At 49.5% G+C, this 20,508-nt stretch overlaps 1 protein-coding gene across 1 annotated transcript; it reads right to left on the bottom strand.

The window, feature by feature from the left end:
* Positions 1-10,590: 10,590 nt before the first annotated feature.
* On the bottom strand, positions 10,591-20,391 carry LOC131282441 (uncharacterized). Its single transcript, XM_058311911.1, has 11 exons — positions 20,182-20,391; positions 17,934-18,657; positions 16,965-17,854; positions 16,638-16,881; positions 16,443-16,567; positions 16,144-16,355; positions 15,801-16,060; positions 15,215-15,720; positions 12,313-12,420; positions 11,902-12,240; positions 10,591-11,793 (listed from the first exon to the last, which is right to left on the bottom strand). The coding sequence occupies exons 2-11, from the start codon at positions 18,367-18,369 to the stop codon at positions 10,591-10,593; spliced, it is 4,323 nt and encodes a 1,440-aa protein (XP_058167894.1). The 5' UTR covers positions 18,370-18,657; positions 20,182-20,391.
* Positions 20,392-20,508: the final 117 nt, after the last annotated feature.

The raw sequence follows: 20,508 nt of genomic DNA, 5'->3' as shown, positions 1-20,508 counted from the left end.
ACACACGGCCGACAACGGCTTCCAAAGTTACGAAATTCGCCTAGTTTGGACTTGGCTAAAAATCAACTCTAGGCCGTTGTTAGTCCACAGTCTCCACAAGTCCGAGATCCGAGAGGACATTGGACCACGATGACGCAAGGAAGTGGCAGTGTGGCGCAGCGGCGAGTGGCGTTAGTTAGCGTTTCTGTCATTCCAGCACAAAACCGTGAATTTCCTCCACCTCCCCCCCCCCCACCCGAGTCACGAAGCGAACGAACGTGCGATGTTTTTGTTTGTGGCGAGGGTGGGGGGGGGGGGCAACACGGTGGAAGCCGAGCGGATGTTAAAGAGCTGACGGGGCAAGCGAGCAGCAAGAAGAAGAATTAAACAAACCTAACCCCGGCTTCAATGCCATCGTCACCGCCGGTCTCTGCCGGACGATGATGATGACGGTGGTGGCGCTGGTGGTGGGGAAGGCTATAAGTGTGTTGCTGCTTCCGATCAACATTGGGGGAAACTTTACCTCGAAACGGTCATCCGCCAAAGATGCCAACCTTGCTTGGGAAACTTCCATCAACATATTAGTGTGGTGCAACATTTGTCGTCCAACAAAGGAAACCCCGGTCAATTGCACAATAATCTTCCCCAAAGAATCCAGCAGTCCAGAAGGAACCATCGAAACCGCCGCGAAAAGAAAATGGTAGACAAATATTTCTTTTCCTCCTTCATTCGGTTGAGGTTATGCAATAGTAGGCCACGATGGGGGCTCGAGTTAAAACCAATATCCAATGACGCAATTGCGGTTTAAATGATGCATTGTGCAACACCCAGACGCAGACATATAACGGGTACAAAGTGGAGATTTTCCTTGAGTTCCCTTTTGGTATTGATATTTTGTGTCACTTCGGTTTCCTCTTGATGTCTCGCGTGCTTAAAAGATGATTAAAAGAAAAATAGATCCATACACTAACCACCTAACTGTGTGTGCAATGCTCTGGCTCCATTATAAACCATCTCATGCATGTCCATCGCAAACCACACGAAACCGAACCACGAAAGGACCCAGGTAAACAATAAACGGATGGGAAAATAAAATAATACCATTTTGCAATCAAAACCCCAGGCCGGCAATGGGTTTCCCTGGCGCCGGGAACTATGCTGTGCAGGGAAAACTGCTCATAAACACACAGTGTATCGCAAACATGGCAACGATTGAAAACAGCAACAACAACAAAAAACAGATTGATGGTAATTTCCTTCTTTACCACCTACAGCTGCTCCAGGTTCCTACTCGGTAACGATGCCTTTGACATAAAGCGCTGTCCACTAATTGAATTGCATTCCGGTGCGTTCTAGGAAATAGAAACCAGCCAAAGGGGATGATTTTATCGGCTTTCCAGCTCCAGACATCATTTATCCCGTGGCGATCTGGTTGGGAACGCGTTCGGAGCAAACACTGGCAAACGTACGCGCCGGGACAAATAGAGAACAACAATACAGCAGCTTTTCTGAGTAATCATCTTTTCCGGATACCCCCGGAATCGGGTCGCAGCACTGAAAAAGGTAAAATAATCATCCCGATGCTTTCCGATGTACAGAGGTGTGATTGGGTTAAAGAAAATAGAACGAACAGTAGAACAAAAATAGAACAATAATTCTCGTGCGATCGCAACGATGCTGTGGTCTATCGTTCGATGATGGGAAACGACTAAAGAGGAATGTCGATGCATCTAATTAATTTCCACCCGCAGCCAAATGGGGAGTTTTTCCCGGTATTCCTCGCCCCCCACACGGTCGCTAGGAGGACGACTCCGTCACTGCCTACTCCGGTTGCAAGCAAGCAAGAAATAATAAACAGTTGCAACCTCCGCAAAAACGGGCCACAAACAGACAGGCCTGGTGTGCATTTAAGTTGACTTTAGTGATGCAAATAAATTGAATCCTCGTCGAAGCTCGAGAGCTTGGTCGTCGTGTTTCCTCGCCAAAGGCAAAGCAAAACAGATGCTTCCTGTTGGAAGTTGGAAAATGGAACGGGGTTCAAGCAGTGACCTCGGGATGGTTTTTAAATTTACCATGTCCTTGGGGGTTGAGTAACCACTGGTTCTTATTATCTTATCGTCATCAACATACTCATCATGCTCTTACATCACCAGATTTTTCAAAAACACTCCTCGGGGTAGTTGTTGGCGAGCCGATAAGGTTACGATGTTATTCAGGTTAATCGGTAGTTATATGGCCGAACCGGCGTTCCCAAAAGCTCACTATCTTCAGTTCACATACAAGCTTCTGATAAGCCATCAAGTCATCAAAACTAGGTGGAAACGATGTTGCGTCGGAAGATGGGAACTAAAATAAAATGAAAAGTATATCTTTGATGCAATAAACATATTCCAAGGCTTCCTAACACACTGATGCGGCTCCTTGACCTTGGAAAACCCATGGAGAAAACCCGTACGATCCCTTTTTCCACTGACGCTTTTTTTGTGGCTCACCTTTATTATTCCGCAAACAAGCAAGGACGAAGGAAGTCCGACTTCGACTTTTTTGTGTGTAATTCCTTTATTTTTGCTGCACTTAGGCGTAACGCACTGTAACGGTGCTGCGTCACGTTTTCAGCGTCGGATGCAATTCGAAGCAGTCGCCTAAGGAAAGACCTTCAGTTAGCATGGTGACCGCCATCAGTGCCATTTCGCCATGATTATTGGCACACGTGCTAAATTGCATCGACCGCGACGCCGAGATCGATGGTGGGAGGACCGTTGGGGACGGTGGTGGCCATTCCATCGTCGGTCCAAAGGACTCCTCGCACCACACACTTACGGTGTATTTCTGCCTTCCACACGGCCCTGTCACTTAACCGTTGATGAGAACGGTGGCCAACCGTCAATTCCTGCCTCCAACACCGACGGAGTAGCCTTTTTATTCGTTATACACTTTTAACGTGCGAATTCTTCTTTTATTTTCCTAAACACTACGGGCAACTAAACAGGGCTTTGACTAACCCTTACTTTGCTTTTGCGCCAAGCGATATACGTAACATTATTCCACCATTAATATTACACATTTCTTTTTATTTTTTCACAACAATAGGATCTTCAGATTCACTTTCTCTTTTCCACTCCATTTTACACACACTTTATTTATTTTATTTATTTATTTTATTTTTTTTACATTCCTTGAACTATTTCACAATCACAACAACAATACCGTGGTGACAATGATGGGAGGGCTGATGCACGCACCTCACCGTGCCACTGAACCCTTTTACACGGCAAAATGCACCAGCATACACACACACACGCCCACAGAATGCAGGAGTTATCAGCCAAGATCGCCCGCTTACCCCCGTGAAACCAGGAAAGACGGAGATTGTACGCACTAACGGCTACGGTTCACACAAATTCACACACACACACAAACACACAAAGCACGCACGATCCACTTTCGATCCAGTCGATAGAAACTCGCGGTTTGATAATGCATCCAGAAAAGAAATAAAAACGCTGTGAAAAGAATTGAATTTTTTAGTGATGATGCTTGGATTGGTCCGTTTTGATCTTGCACCGATCGGTGGCAAGGAGGGTGATGAGGGTGCGGTGGTTGGAGGACGCGATTTCACCCTCCCCCCCGCCGAAGTGTGTGCGCGAAGGATGAAAATGCACGATCGTTCGCGTGAGTCCGACCGAAAATACACACACCAGCATCACAACGCGAAAGTCATCCGCGAACTAAAGGGCTTTTGATGAATGAGCGTGAAGCGGCGGATACGATCATTGTTGTTCCGTAGAACGGATCGCTATAAGATGAGCAGGCGGAAGGTTGTCTGTTCTTTTCGGTTCGAGAAGCGGTGAAGAAATTGTTTTTCTCCCCTAAAATGCAACGTGATCTTTTACGACTTCCATTTTTGCTGCAGTGTAAGCTTCCAGTGGTGTTGAAAATAAGAGGCACACGGACACGGATGTGTGCGTTGCTCAATTGTGAAGATGTCGGCGACAGCGATTCTATTGGTATTATTCGGCGGAACTCGCGTCGTGTGTTCTCGCGGGCTGCCGGCGGCGGATGTAACAAAGAATCGGTTCGCGGTTCGCCGTTACCACTACTACCACCACGACGTGATACCCAATAGCAGTGACTCGGCTACAGAGGCACTTGCACTTGGCTTGTTCTTCGCGTGGAAGCTGTTTCTTTTTCCACCCTCGTGTGCGCTATACCTTCGCGTTCCACCACATTGCACTTGCGGTGCATTGGAGGGAGCAAGGGGGGAAGGTGTTGTTTGGCAAACGGTTATTAATTATCTTCCAATATCACTCCGGTCTGTCTGTCGTTTGGCTTGGTTTTGGTACCACATTGCAACCCCCTTACACTCCGGAGGCTTTTCTTCTGGCGATTTTCCCGGCTGAAGGGATTGCAACGCAGTGCGCGCAGTACGATCAGTTCGGTTGCTCAACCCGTGGTGCATTCAACCACACAACCAACAAGCCCCGAGGGAAAGAGGCATGGCGTAGGGGAAGGCGTGAACTTTTCGCACGGCACAGAAAACATTTTTGAAAAATCACTCCTCTCCTCTACCTTAACGGGCCACCACCACCTCTCCCGCATTATGATTGCATCAAGGCAAGTGGGGGAAACACGAAAGAAAACACGGTAACACACACCACCCCGTGGGGTCTGCTGTGCTCTGCTGTGTTATTCTTGCTCCACCGGAGGAAGCAGGTCGCTCCATAGCAACAGAAACATTGAATTTTCACCGCCTCCTTCTCGCCGAGCCACCGCTTTTTACCCGTCCAAGGCGCTTCAACCGCGAGACCAAATTATTCGTGCGTTTAAATTCTTGAAAGCTGAACACAACAAAAAACGAAGCAACATACTCTTCATTCAACACACTGCGTTCCAAGGATCTGTGGAGAGTGGAGGCATCGTGTTTTCTTTCTCACTCGCACTCCTCGGTCAAAAAGTACACCGCGTGTGCCTAACTGTACTTTATGCTCGCACCGCCAGCTCCTCCGAATGCTGCGGTCTTCTCGTGCAGTGTCTTTTCTTTCCGTTTCTTACACACTTTCTTTCTTCTTTGGCTACCTTTACACGTCTTGCGTGTGTCACCCGACCGAACGCTCGACCATTCCTCGTCGTCCACTGCCTGCTACGCACTACATACACTATCGCACACGCGCGCGCACACAAACCCACACACCCAGCCACACACGGCCAATGCACACAGTTTCTACTAGACGGTCCACTGGAAGGCGCAGCGTGCGTTCAGTACGTGCAGCAACCTCGGCGGTTCACACTCAACTGACGAAGCACGACGAGACGAAGCGCGGCCGAACCCACACGAATCGCAACATTCCGAAGATGCATTGCACCGCCACGTACACAGACAAGGCGTCGTGGTCCACCTTCCATCACTACTCTCGCACCCGCGCCTGTAGCGACAAGTGCACGGCGCTGTGGGATGCAAGCTCGCGCCGCAGTGTGCGTACATCACGCGGGGTACCGCCGGCTCGGTGTTGGTTTAGCAGCCGCGCGCGCGTTGTCGATGCTGCGGGTTGAGTACTTGAGGTTTTTGGTGGAAGAACAAAACGGTACCAGCGAACGACGTCTTCGCGTGCAACATAGTTGAACATATTTTACCGTGCATAGAACGGACCATGCACCATCATAAGAGTGTGAGAGGGAGAGGGAAGGAGAGTAAAAATAGTACGCGAAGTGGAAAGAGGATTGCGGACGGGCGGACGGGCGGACGAAGGAAACGAATCCGAACCAAAACAAACCAACCCGTCATTTGACAATCAAACAAACTTCGTCAAAACCTTCCAGTCGGGAAATGCACGGGGAAAACAGGGAAGAAAGGCAAGGTAAAACATTGCTTTCGGTAACCCGAAATCGATACCATCAAACGGAAGAAAAACAGCTGATCCTTCGGGAACCGCATCGTGGCATTCATTCATTCAGCAATCAGTAAAAAGGATCTAGCTGAATTTAGCTACTCTATTTGGTAAGTTTAACTATTCAATTTTAGGTTTGAAAATTAACATATCATTCTGGTCCACTGTCTAGATTGTTCCTAGGATCGATCGAGTCTTCCACAAGCCGTTTACCAAGCAGGAATGTACCTCATACTAAACAGTGTTTGATTTTTATTATAACACTTGGGGTAATAATTTCCAAATTCCAAGATTGATGCATAGCATATCATGGACTGTGTGCGTAATTTTGCGAATGCATCAACTTCTATATAACCTCCACAGAATTAGATATGTTCAGTTGATTGTAAAGGGTTCCACTTTCTTTGTTTAAAGCAGTTTCGAGAAAGGCCCAATTCCACTGTAACTGTTCGATTAAGGTTCTATGTGACCTCACGAGAATCTAATTTACTTTATTCTTGTGTTGAATTTTATCGTTTAGCAGCACCATGATTAATAAAAACATTCAAAATGATCCTTAAAACGCTTGGTGTCACCAAAGCCAACGCCTTCCGTGCCGTCTTCTGCCGTCGTACACCATGGTCGTCCCCATTTAGTCGGTTGCTGTTTTCACGTTTCGCAAACTTTCACTTCTCCAGCCGGGCCAATTGCGAAGCAGTTGTGTCCAAATTTCAAACCAAACGCAAATCGAACTCGAACGACAAGAAAAAGCCAACTGACTGAGAGCGAAATCATAGAATTCTGCATGTTGCATGTTTCAATGTTATATTGGTTTAACTGCTTTGTAAACAATACAAGGATTTAAACGTGTAGTTGGTTTTTTCCTCTTCACTTGGTTCAGTTGATGAGTCTTTATATCAGAACAATTTGGCGTTGATCTCTAGCACTTCTTCCTGGTTAGGAGGGCCAGCTTTTTGCAGCAGCATTTTCTTATTCGTTATGCTGTCCAACCCTACGGCCGTCTGGGGGACGATGGGATGGCGCGACGGCGAGACACGCCAATCCGCGCTGGGTGGCTTTCGAACCGCACGGGTAAGTGAGACGTTCGTAACGCGAACGTGAGCGAGGGAGATGGATGGTAAACCGGTGGAAAGAAGTAGGACATGACGCGCTTTGTTTGGACCAACCCCGAATGTCGCGCAGTGTACTAGGATCGAACGCCGGAACCGGCTTTCATAAGATTGTTGGATTTTTGAACATGTTATTTTTTTAAATATTGCTTCCTCCTGCCACCATGCCGGGCCGCCGATCCACAGGGACTCCGCGCAAAACGACGTGTCTGTAGCCATTTCGTTCGCCCTTGTTGCCGCGAGCACGCATCATCTCGCTCGCCGGCCGCGCCGCCGCGCGCCGCTGGTTTGAGTTCACGTTCACCGGTTTCTTAACTGACCTCAATTCGGTCGAAAAAGAACCATAAAACCGGTGTAATGGTGCCTCTCTACACCGCAGCAGCAGCAGCGGCCCGAGAATCGGGCCGAGGTTTTGGGGTCGGGGAAATCCAAAGCGAGAATAAAGCACACACAAACGCACCCAAAAACACCGCAGCCACAAGCAACATCGGCGCCTTACAGGTGATAGCGTCCACACGCCGCGGAGGCTGAGTGTTGGTGGCATGCAATCTAATCAAATCAAATTAGCAACATTAATTATTCGTTAACCTGCTATATAGACTGGCGACCGACACATACTGTGTCGGCTGGAAAGATCATTCATTTACGACTCAAAAATGTTCTCTCCCCCAACAACCGATTTAAAGCTGTGCCACAAATTTGATGGTTGTAAGTTTTTTAATGCCCCATATGGAAAGACCAGGACACAAAGAACATTCTAAAAATCCTATTCCCCAAGTGATACGCTGTTAACACATACGCACAAACTGGTTTTCCCCAAAAGACCTACAAGGAATAATAACGGAAATGGAGATGGTTGCTTAGAACCAAGGGGTCGAAGGTGGAGAAATCAAAACGAAATTAACCGAGAAGAATTGTCGGATGGATTCCGAAGCACAGGATGGGACCTTTAAAACCTTTTTCGGGTGAACATTACTCCTTCAAATGTTTATGATTCAACAAAGGGCAAGCAGTTGAAGAGGCAGAGGAGAAGGCTAACCGGCATAAGAAACAAAAACTGCCCCGCAGTGTGTGTTGATTCGCCGATGTAACGAAGTGGAAAATGGGAGGAAACAGAACGAGCAACAGGAGAAAGCAAAGGAGAAGGGATCGGTATTTATTTCTAGGTCAACCGCACGGTGGATGGGAGAACGGGATGGGTGGTGGTGGTGGTGGTGGTCCGAAAACGAGATGGTCCTTAATCGATGGAACACGCGAAGGAAGGACAGAACGAGAAGGCGGACAACGACGGAATCGCTTGAAGGTTAGACCAACATCAGCGTCATCAGCATGACCGTCGCCGTCGTCATCATCGGGAATGTCACTGGCGTGCGTCTGTGTGTTTGTGTATGCTCACATCAAGTCGAAGGATGCACGTGATGATACACAAGCGATAAGGACGAGGGTGTCCCTCTGGGAGGAGGGAAGCAAGTTTTCTTTGTTGTCACTGCATTGCTCTCTACATGACGTGCCGCTTTTCGGCAACGCTGCGTTATCGGTTTCTCCTAAACCTCGCGAATGTGTGTAATGCTGGTTAAGATACGCATGAAAGAGAGAGAGAGAGGGAGCGAATAACGCAAATCCCATTGTTCCATGCTTAATATCTTTTCTTCTGTAGGAAGAACACGATCTTTGGAAAAGGAAATCTACCCCAGCCCCATCCCCCAGCCGAAGGAAAAGCAAACCTACGATGATTCCTACGCATTTCTCATGCCGAAGCTGCGGAAAGTGGAAGCTATCGGGGACACCGGCGGGGCGGCTGATGTTACAGAAATGGGCCACAGAGTAATTTAGGCCATAAGACGAAAAACCCGGTCCAACCAGACCCCAGGCAGACGGTCGTGGGGAGACCAGGCGTTTCCTACTGTACCGTTCTTTGTGTTCTACTTTAGTTACCCAGGGAGGAAAAATGAGAAGAAAAAAAAAAGAAAAGAAAAACAGAAATGTTTTCCACCGACCGAAGGGACAAACAAAATCGTTAGCTAAAACTAACCAAACGAGATGACAACCATTTATATCAAAAGCATAAAGAGATCCCGCTTGCGATGTTATCGCGTGTGCGACGGAATGTCTGTAAACCGAAGCCTCGTATTTGTGCGTATTTTCAGGTCAAGTTCAATGCAAAAATACATTATCACCCTCCCTCCCGCCCCCTCTTCATCACCCGTGGTGCACCACTTCCTTGCACACCGCACCCACCCACCCCGCTGCATACCACATGGCGTGGGAGGAGCGTAAAATGTCATTATACAGACATGAGCGGGATGTACGTGAACAGTGAGAAGATGAGATGGTAGCATCGTCTCACTGTGGTTGCTATGTTTTCGAGCAGAAATGTATGTACATTGCTTGAAACTATCTTTTATTTTCTAACCATCTTTTCCACTTACTTCAGTACTTTTGTGCTGATTCTAATAGATTGAGGTTCATTTTAACACGTCCATCACTTCAGATGGCGCGTATGACGAGATATATGCCCGTGCCTGTGAGAGAAATGAAAAGTTTTGCATCATCTATTCCACCACACTCCAACATCTTCGTGGGTTTCGTAATGCCACGCAAAAGCTTGTCGCCGTTAAATGGTAGCCAACAAAGGGGGGGAAAAAGAAACTAATCTTTCAAGTGATCAAGAGCTAAGGTAGGACAGGAAAAGGGGAAAAAGAAAGGATAGAAGAGACGAAAACCGGAACAAGAAACGGGAAAGTTGTTTAACCACTTGAAAGCAAATCACTAACGGGTCGCATCTCGCGACGGGAGGTTACAATCTTTTTAGTTTACTTTTTTTTCCCCCCACCAGCCTGCTGCCATCGAAATGGAGAAGATCGGGAAAGTTGTTTTCAGTGAAATCATAGATGACCAAGACCTTTTCCAACGATCTACCAAAATGCTGGATTCCATCCTGATTTCGGTAGCTGGGTTTGATGACATCTTGTTTTGCAATAAGTGGTTTGAAAAATGGATGTCCTCAGTACTTTAACTTGATTTGGTTCTGCGCTTTTCGTTTCTTTTCGGGCATGTATGATGAATGTTGCAATTTTTCTCTCCAATGGAAAAACGAGACGCGATCGAATGGAAAGTGTTTTGCAGTGGTGAGATGGACTTGGGTTGGACGCACCGGGGGCACAGTAGCGTGCAGGGCAGCGGCGTTTTCTGTAGTGATAAATCACCTTGACCGCAAAACCTAGTTCGATCCTGCCTCATCCGTCGTACCCGACCTTCCAACCGCCCTACCAGTTGCGCCCGCTGGGCCAATTCGTTCAAAGGAAAAAGCTTCCCTAAAGCTTCGACAAACAGCTTTACGAATCGCAGAGCTTTTACAAAGCTTACGGCGGTTTGAAAATAAGGATAACGTCTAAAATGGTTTATTGTGTTTACTGTTTTTTCTATGCCTCTAGCATTCTATGGTGCAACAAATTCGCTGTCTATACATCTGTGTTTTCTTTAACCGATTCTCGTTTGATTGTACATCGCTTTCGGTTCTAATTGACCTACGATGTTTAGTCGCAAATACTGTCTTCCGTTTCTCTGGAGGGGAAACTCCGGTGTTTCGTTTGCGGTACAAGAGGTGACGTGCGGTGCTAGAACTGTATGCGGTACTTGTTCTCGTTGCGAGCCAAACTGCTGCCACGGCGTTGCTGGTTGCCGCCCAACAGCAGGGTTGACGATTTGTCCAGCATGGACGGTTTTGGTGGCAGCGAAGCCGTCGACGACTGGCCGATGGCGGACGTGGCAGAAGAGGTAGCGGCAGCATGCAGAATACTGGAGCTAGGCAGTGAAGAGGAGTTTTTCGGTTGATGCTGCGGTACGGTTCGTGCCGGTGAAGCCGACTGCGACGTGGGAAACTTGGCAAAGAATCCGTGGTGTATCTGCTGCGTCCCCGGTGGCATGGAGGCGTAGGTGGTGGGGTGCGATTTATTCGACTCTACCGAACCCGACGGTTGGTGCTGATGGAGGAATCGGGGTGGCGTGCGGTTAATATTGTGCGGCTGATGGTGATAGGCGGAGTTTGAGGCGTGTGTCGGTGGCTGCGGACTGGAACGGGAAAGTGCGGTGGCAGCGCCACCCGGTGGACCGGGGTTGGAGTTGTTCGATCCGGACGAGGCGGAATTGAGAGAGTCACGCGACCCTCCGCCACCTTTTGCAACGTTCATCCCCGACGAGGGCAGCTTACGGCCAACGTTAGGCAAAAGCGACCGCTTGAGCGTGCCCGAGTCGGCCGAACTTTTACGCGACTGTGACGACTGCGGTGAGCTGTTGTTGTGCCGATGTGCCGGGCTCGCCTCCTCCAGCCGTTGGTAGTTTTTGGTCGACGGATAATCGCCCGAAGATCCGGCGGTTCCGCCGACCGACGGTGAGCTGGATTTGCTGGACGTCCCAAAGCCGAACTTACTTCCTCCGTGCTGCGTTGCGGCAGATCCCACACCAACGGTCGTCATGGAGCCGTACGTTTTATGCTTCAACGTACCACCACCACCACCACCGTAGTCCTTCGTTAGCTGCATCGTGTCCTTCATCTCGACATAGTTCCCACCCTTGGCGGGGGAAAACTCTCTTCCTCCGACGACCGAGCGCTTGAGACTTCCACCGTACGCATCCTTCTGGCCTGCGGACCCGGACGACGAAGCCGGCGAGGGCGGAGTGACGGCGCGTGTTTTCTTCCCCATGCCCACCGATTCGCCTCCATCGCTCAGCCGGCCGTACTCGATCTTCCGTGGCGGTTTGAGACTGCGCGGAGGCCGTGGTAACGCACTCGGAGGCAACGAAGAGCCTCGGTGGTCGACCTTATGTGAGCCTAGAAGACCTCCACCACCACTGCCCCCACCAACACCTGCTTGCTGCTGCGAAACATTGGACATCTTCGAGACCTTGCAATTAAAACAAGAACATACACGTTGTGAGAAGCTGTTTAAGATTGCATCAACAAAGTAACGCACCTTGGATCCCCCACCCGTGCTACCACCTCCGCCGGATGCACCTGATACACCTACCCCTCCGCCGGTTACACCAATGTTACTAATGTCGGTCATGTTTTGTCCCACGGCCTGCGAAACGTGCGCTAGATTGCCGAGTGTCGTACTAGACGAACCACTTCCCCCGCGTAGCTTTTGCGAGCATCGACCCTGCTTTTCCAGCAGCACCATATCTTCCGCCTTCTGGTTTCCGGCACCCGACGGTTCCCGCTCCGACGGTTGCTCCGAGCGTCGATCAGAACCAATGTGGGCAAGGTTCTGAAAAGAAAAAAAAAACATTTGACAAACCTTGTGTAGAGCCGCAACCCGTTTCAAATGGACCACATATACCTGTAGGAACGTTTCACTGTTATTCGCCGACAGGACGGACACTTCGTCGGCAAGCAGCGACTGGATCGGTTTCTTCGTAGTTAGACTCGGAAAGCAACAGAGACCTCGCTGGGAATGAAAATGTTTTGTTGCAGACAGAATTAACGATATGCTTTGTCCTAACAAATGAATGCTAAAGAAACCGCTAAAAGGAAATGGTGAAATTGTAAATACACTTATCTCAACTATTGCTCACCTGGTTTGCGGAGCTCTGGTTCAACGGTTCTACCACCTTCGTAGCGAGCGAGTAGGGTAGGGACACACAGTATCACACACTGATTAATAAAAATGGAACGGAAAACTTGCAACATAAACTGGCAGGATACGATGACTTTCCCCAGCAGCATACCATTTCGTGTTCGCCAAAATAGTCAACAAACAAACCAATATATAAAACATTACATAAATGATCTTTGCAGCCATTTGGAGCCATTCCATGAGATGATTGGAGAATATGAGAAGCAATACACTGCCACGGCCGTGGCGTGGAGCATAAAAGGGAAAAAATTCACACACACAAAACATGACTGATCAACCAACTGAAATAGAAAAAAAAAAACACACAAACAAACAAACGCACACACAAACACCGATTGGATTGGTTTTTTGCTAGTCAAATGCATTGGATTTCGTTTTATTTTGTATTGTCTTGTAATCTAGATCCTACCTAACAGCTAATGCTCTATGTTTTTGCGCTAATATACCCGCGAGCGCATGCGCACAAGGGACCGCCGTAGTTTGATGGATCCACGATCCACTAACCCGTTCTCTCCGGCCTCACCGTGCAGAAGGCCAATAGCGGTATGGGAAGCAAGGAGGTTTGGGAGTATAAAAGGGAGTAGATTTATAATATTTGGCTGTTTGATTTGCGCGCACTCTAAATGCTCTAAGCTAAATAGAATAGAGAGAAAGATGGAGGAAATCAAATAAGAGAGTACATAGAAATTCCGCGGATTTTTTGTGAATTCCGAAACTGCACAAGGAAAAATTTCGATTCGCTGCCGTTTGGATTATGCTCAGATTATTCGACAGATTCTTCCACATCTACCCGATCCGACTTACATGCTAATGTGTGTGCCCGTTTCCAATGTTTCCACTCCGAGCGTTCCCTCTGTCATGCATGTAGTATTAGCACATATTTAAAGACAAGAGCAACGAATAAATTTACCGCAAGTATATGAAAAAAAAAAACAGAAAAGAGAGAAAACACTCTGTTAAATCCACGACGCAAGGGCAGGGCGAGCATTCAGTGGAAAACGAGCGCGGAAGTTATGGCTCGTCTATAAGCATGTTCAGTTCAATAGTTTGTTCCTTTACAATATACTTACGCAAGTGATTTGTACGTATCTACCCTATTCCCTCGACATCCAGTGACTTGCGCATTACAAATAAATTAGTAACCTTCTTACAAGCTAAAGGAGTAAAAGGCATTCACTCACTCAATTGGAAAAGTGGTCAACGAAATGATGATGAATGATGTAAATAAAGGGAAACAATCTGAATTCTCCTATACACCACGACACGGAACAGCTTCTACGCTTTCTTTGGGGAGCACCGAGCGTATTGTGTGTATCGAATAATGCTGCCTCTATGATCGTTGCCAAGGTAACAGAACTTATGCCAGACGACTTTGTTGGTCGTAGCGCAGAAGCTCGTAGAAAATGAAACGAGGCAAACCGGAAACCGGACACTAGTTCACAGTTGCCACACATTGTAGCTGCGTAGGAAATGGTTGCAATATTTGGAAAAAGCAGAACACACCGATAATGTAGAAGCTTTTCGTAGGCGGAAGCTCAACCACGACGCTTGTGGCATAGTATTTCTTGTGCGGGTAAAAACTAAAACTAAAATTTAAACAAAAACTAGTAAAATAAACAAAACTGGATGCAGTTTTCTCTTAGGCTCTCGCATGAAGCGAATCTCTGTGTGTCTATGTGCTGATCACTAAATTCCCTCATCGATCCAGCAGATTCTCTAGTTAATGGAAATGAAGGGTAACTTGCAATAAATTAAACAAAAAGAGAAAGGATCGATTGATTTCCGCGAGATGTACTCGATGTGTCTGTCAGCGAGAATAAGCGGATCCCACGGCATGCGCAGGACCTCCTATCAACCATCGGCGCGCACGGCCGTTGTTGAGTGAGCGTTCAGGAATCTTTGGTGTTTGCATGCGTGTAATGAGGAATGCAACAGCGAGAAGGGGGGGGAGTCAATAGAACGTTTCCGGTTCCGAGGACGACGACGAAGAGGAGGAGGAGGCGCAGGAGTCGGTGGCTGACGTGGACACGTTCTTGCATGACGCCGCCAGCTTTCGCGGATTTCCCCCCGAGATGCTCGTATTCGTGCCGACGGAAGCGGTACCTACGGTGCTGGTGGTGGTGGTGCTGGTAGTGATAGTGGTACTCCCATTGCCCCCGGTAGACTTCTTCGACGCTCCAACGACGGCAATGGCCGGCGTGGAGGTCGTTTTAGCCATCACATTCATGGCGTGGTGATGGTGATGCTTCTTGACGCGCCCTTCGAGCGTGGGCTTCACTCCCTTGTGAGGCTGCTGTTGGCGCTGTTTGCTGTTAGTGGCCGAGCAGGAGGAAGTGGACGAGGCGGGACTTTGGCGGGTGACGATGTTGGTGTGGTTGTTAGTAGCAGCAGTGGTGGCGCCGCTGCCGGTGCATGCAAGCAGCAAATTACCGTTCGAATCGACGCTCGAGCTCGCCGAGGACGTGTTGCTCGCCGTACCGAGCCCGGACGACCCACCGCCGGCGCTCTTCGCACCACCCACCGCGGACGACTTGCGCTTAGCCGCGAGGGCCCGTGCGCGCTGGTTCAGCTGGTGCTGCTTCTCCACCAGCGACAGTTCACTCACCTTGCTGAGCAGCTGCTCGTCCAGCTGCTTCAGTTGATCGTCGATCGATTTTCGCTGTGCGTCGTAGTTCTTGCTGTCGTAGATGGTGTGCTCGCTGCCAGTTCCCACCAGGCCACCGGTGCCGAAGTTGGCGCTGCTGTAGTTCGATGTGCTACTGCTGCTCGGCGATGAGTAGGCCGTAGGGCCACCGCCAGAACCGCCGGCACCGCCGCCGGGCAGATTGAGCGAGCTCTGTACGAACGAGGACGGCGGATTGGACGTTTGGCCGTAGGTGGACGCGTAGCTCGAGACAGCTGCCGCTGCCGCTGCTGCGGCCGCCCCGTACGGCCCAACGACGTGGACGGACGGATCAAGCAGCGAGCCGGTCGCGTTGCTGGTCACGTCGAACGAGTTGCTCGATACATCCACGTACGATGTCTGCGAGTTGTAGGCTCCCAGTGGATTCAGTGCGAAACTATCCGTCGATAGGTTGTACGATCCGTAGGAGTTTGTCGAGCCACCGTAAACTAGCGGAAACGAAACGATCACGAGCTTTAGCCGACCGCACACGCGATGTATGTAATGGCAAGGAAGAAACACAACTTACTTTTCTGTCCCTGATACGCCCGTATCATAGCGTCCTTTTCTGCGAGCCTATTCTCGACCAGCTTGAGGCGCGTCTGCAGCTCCGTCACCTTCCGATTGGCAGCGTGTGCTTCATCCAGGTAGCGGATTTTTTCCTGCTTGGCCTCCGCCAGTATGCGCTCCGTTTCCTGCGAGTTACGCTCCATGGCGAGCTTAGCAACGTTGCGCACATTCGACTCCTCCAAGTTGCGCTGCTCCAGTTTGGCACACTCCGACTCCAAGCTGTAGCGAAACAAGACAAGAACAAGGGTTCAAAATAAGCGCCGTTGACAAGCGATAAAACGTTCACCGACGATCGATCGTACCGTAGAATTTGAGCGTCCTTTTCCCGCAGCTGCCACTTGAGATTATCGGTTTCGCTGTTGGTGCTGCTGCCGCTCCGATTCGGCAGATCGTTGTCGTAGTCGATGCGAAGCTTTCGTTCCGCCTGCTCGCGCCGCTCGCTCGCATTCTGCAGTGACTGCAGGGCGTGCTGCAGCTGGGCACAGCGCTCTACGTACACCTGCTTCTGGCGGCACTGTGAAATGACATGAAGCGAACACCGCTGGTTAGTTGCATCAAACTATACCAATGTAAACAACCTCACGGTGGGTCGTTGATTTACCTCTTCCTCGAGACGTTTGAGCGCGGTATCCAGCACGTTGATGTGGATGCGTTGCTCCTCTAGGGTGGCGTTTTGTGCCTGTAGTTCGATACACTGCCGTCGGTTTGCATCGACCAGCGATTTATCTAAAAACAAAAAGATGTGCAACTAGCATTAGTAATTGTGCGCGGAAAACTGTGCTCTCGAAATACGCACTTTGATTTACTAGTTGCGAGATAAGAACATCCTGCTGCGTCCTCCCGAGCTGGTGGTCGGACGAGGCGTGCAGCTGGCTCTGGTACACCTCGACCTGGTCTCGGAAGGCACGATTCAGCTCTTGCAGACGGCGGCAGTCTTGCTGGAGGCGTGTTCGCGCCGCGCGTTCCAAACGCTCGCGTCGATCGCACGACTGAACCAGCTCCTCGTGCACCCGATAAATATTTGCTATTTCCTGTTCCAACTGGACACACGGGGAGAAAAGACAAACGGCGTTAGCACGCACACACACAGTGGGGCACTAGGGCACATAACGTCTAACATTACCTTTTGACTTTTGGCAACCTTCAGGTAGCAACTGTTCAGCTGCTGCTTGAGCAGATGATTTTCTTTCACAATCGCTTCCACCTCCTCCGGGTCGATGTCGTACAGGCGGGTCAGATCTGGTTGACTTTTGCTCTTCAGCTTCCCATTTCCGCCGGCTCCCGGTGCTCCGCCACCCTCACTGCCCCTGCGACTGGCACTTTTCTGGCCCTTCTGGGCAACCTTCACGTCGTCCTCCGCACGCTCCGTCGATGCCGTCGAGGCGGTCGACTGTTGGCGACTTCCGTGCCTCGGATTGACCTCGGATAGGACTCCAGAGTCTCGTGCATGCGATTCGTGCCCACGGGTGGCCCCGCCGGGTCCACGGGACAGCTTCACCTCCTTTGCCAGATGTTTCAGCACGTGGCTCTGGTTGATGTACTCCTCGGTGATTTCCGTGAGGTCCTGCATTGGCGTGACCTGCGGTACGGTGACGGCCGATTCACCGTACGATCGCGGTCGTTCCTTCTTCATCATGTACGGTGGCGGACTGGAGGCATACTCTCGCCCGGACGAAGCCACCGAGCCGTAGATGATATCGTCGTGGATGATAAGCGTGTTGTACGACGACTGCGAGACGTCCATCGACGAGCGGTTCGAGTTCGGTTCCTTCAGCGAGTTCCGATTGGATCCGGTGCCCACCATCGAGCTACGGTTCGAGGGCACACTGTCGGGACCGGATGTTCCTCCTCCACCACCACCACCACCACCAGTGCCAACGTTGGCGTACATCATTATGCCGCCAGTTCGAGATTCCGATATGCTCCGGCTGCTATTACTACCCCCGGTTGGTGTAGCATAGCGGGTTGAATCCGAGGAAGTGTTGGATGAAAATTTTTCACCAATGAACCGTCCTGTAGTAGGGGGAGGGAAGAAATAACGAGCACGTCAGTACAATGTCAAAACTCTTTCGAATCGCTACCGAGTTCTTACCTTGAATTTCATTCACGGGCGTGACACTTCCCTGCAGATTCTCCTCGCCTTGTGGCTCTACCCGGGCGTGACTCAGGACGTACCGTTCCTCGCGCGACAGGTTCTCGTTCGAGGTGGACACGTCCGTATCCGACCCGGAGAGGCTGCCGATGGGCGAACCCGGGTACTTCGGCAGACCGCTCCCACCATTGGTGGGTGGCGTTTGTGGACATGGCGGGGGTGGTAGCATCGAAGCACCGGAGGATGTCACCATCATCGGTGGCCGCATGAAAGGCAACGATGGGATGTGTGGTGGCACCGACTGTTGCTGCTGAGCCGCCGTACCGGACGGCTTGCCGGTAATGTTGCCAGTTCCATTGCCAGACTGCTGTTGCTGCTGCTGTTGCTGACCGCCAGTTGCGTACTGCGAGTAGCGCATTCCTCCACCCTGAGACATTTTAACAGGCGCTCCCTTAATTATTCACTTTGAAATTCGATCTTTCGATACGCTCGATTCGATTGTTCTTTTTTATGTTCTCGATCACTCGCATGCACGCACACACGCACTCACTTCCACCATCGATCCCGGTTCGGTTCAGAACATTGTTTACTAATTCACTGTTCTTTCGTATTTGGCTTCTTATAGTCGAGTTCAATTGCACCCTTTGAGCATTCGCAGATCAATTCCTTCCGTGTGATTTTTTTGTGTTGCTCTTGTTAAAGCAGGGACATCCTAATCGTCATTCTAAATCAAACGAAAACATAAGAATAAGAAGAAGAAACCCATTAGATACCATTTGTGAGACGCAAATTCCATTCGCCAGCATCAACACATTTCGAACCATACGACGTGCAAAGCTGCTGGCCCCCGGAGGAGAGAACCTGGGATTTTTTGAATCAAAATCCAACGCGCTTTGTCAACCATGACACATACGGGAAAGAATGCGCGACCCTCACACGCGTTCGCCACACACCACTCGTAATTCCAACAATATGCGACGATATGTTTTTGAGGAGTTGTAGTAGGCCAAGATAAGCAGGCCGTGGATGATCTACCCCAAAGAAACGAACGGAATGTGTGCACATGGCGAAACAGCATGTTATCGATTAACATTCTTGCGTTTGTGGAATCGTTATTAAGCGATATTTTATTATTACAGCGGGGGAAAAGAATAAATAAGCAACAATCTATCGTACACCACTTCGTATAGCTTATGTGCACTACGCTAAAGCTTACAATCGCACACCAGAATTTGTGCAAAGAACACCGCAGCTCCGGAGTACATACGGCAGCAAAATTGCAACTTTATTCCCTTTAATATTACGCACGTCGTCACAGGCAACACAAGCTGGCAGCACCGGAAAACTATCGAATGGAATGCTATGTTCAGTTATGTTTCCCCCCCTGCCAGACCGTCACACGGACCAAGTGTGGCAAGCAAGGGGACGTGCGGTGAGGCGAGACAGAGACGAACAGTCTCACGTTCACGCGTCGCGTCTGGTCGCGAGAGGGAGGCAGACAGACAGCGCAAAACGCGCAGCAGGCAATCCGACTCACTGGCATTGGAATTCGGAATGTTTGCGCACGACGAAACACACAACGGCGTGTGCGGTGCGCGAGGGGATTACGGCGGCGCTGCATATCAGCCCTCTCTGCCTACCCTTTGCTCATCCAAATTGCGCTGCATTCCACAACTCGCCCATCTCGCTCCACCCGAGGCAACCACTGCTCGCGAGCGAAGGAGACCTCCAGCATGTGGGAGACCCTTGGGGTTACTTGGATGTTAAAAAATGTATTCACTGTCCTCGTAGAAATGTTGCTCTAGTCTTTTATTCTCCACTTGTTGGTATTTTTAAGCTTTGCAATCATATTTAGTTGTTGTATAATAGTACAACTATATGAACCATGGAAGAATATTGTTTACAGAGTCGCGAATCAATGAAAAAATTAAATGCCTTCGCAGAAACTTTTCGGGACCTTGTGAACATCACACGATCATCATCAGGAGACATCGAACCCGGTGCCTGACTGAAGTAACCTAAATGTTGCCTCTTTCCCAGCCACGGTACTGCATAACTGCGGTGCGCGCATACCAGACGCTGGAGAAAGAGCATCGGGTGTGCACGATCAAAGAAAGATGTAGAGAAGTCCAATAAAATTAAGGAACCATGGCAAGGGAATCCTTTGAGGTTGAGGGTTTGCCTCTCAAATCGGCGCGCCCCCGAATGAAAATGTTCGTACAAGAATAGTATTTCCTTTTTTCACTACCTTTTCATGAAAGAGAAAACGCACGCACGAAACGATCGACACTTTTAACTTTGGCTTTAGAGACGGACGATCGCACGGGTGTTGGGATTTGCACGGAGTTTTAACACCTCGCATCCAGGTCAGCGCTGCACTGCTGTTTTCTATCCACACGTTTTCACGTCGATCTAGTTATTTTGCATTTCGATCACAACGATTCACTCGGGCTATCAAACTAAAAGCGAACTGGTCTGCTCTTCCGAGCCGCTGCTGCTGCAATATTTTGCAAAACTAACTAGTGTTGGCCGCATCGGGATTGGATTGGTTTACATCGGCTCGCGACTGATGGAT

Source organism: Anopheles ziemanni, chromosome 2 (assembly GCF_943734765.1).
Source record: "Anopheles ziemanni chromosome 2, idAnoZiCoDA_A2_x.2, whole genome shotgun sequence".
In the NCBI taxonomy this organism is placed as follows: Eukaryota; Metazoa; Arthropoda; class Insecta; order Diptera; family Culicidae; genus Anopheles; species Anopheles ziemanni.
Note: the sequence above shows the minus strand (reverse complement) of the source record. Positions and strands in the feature narration are given on the sequence as shown.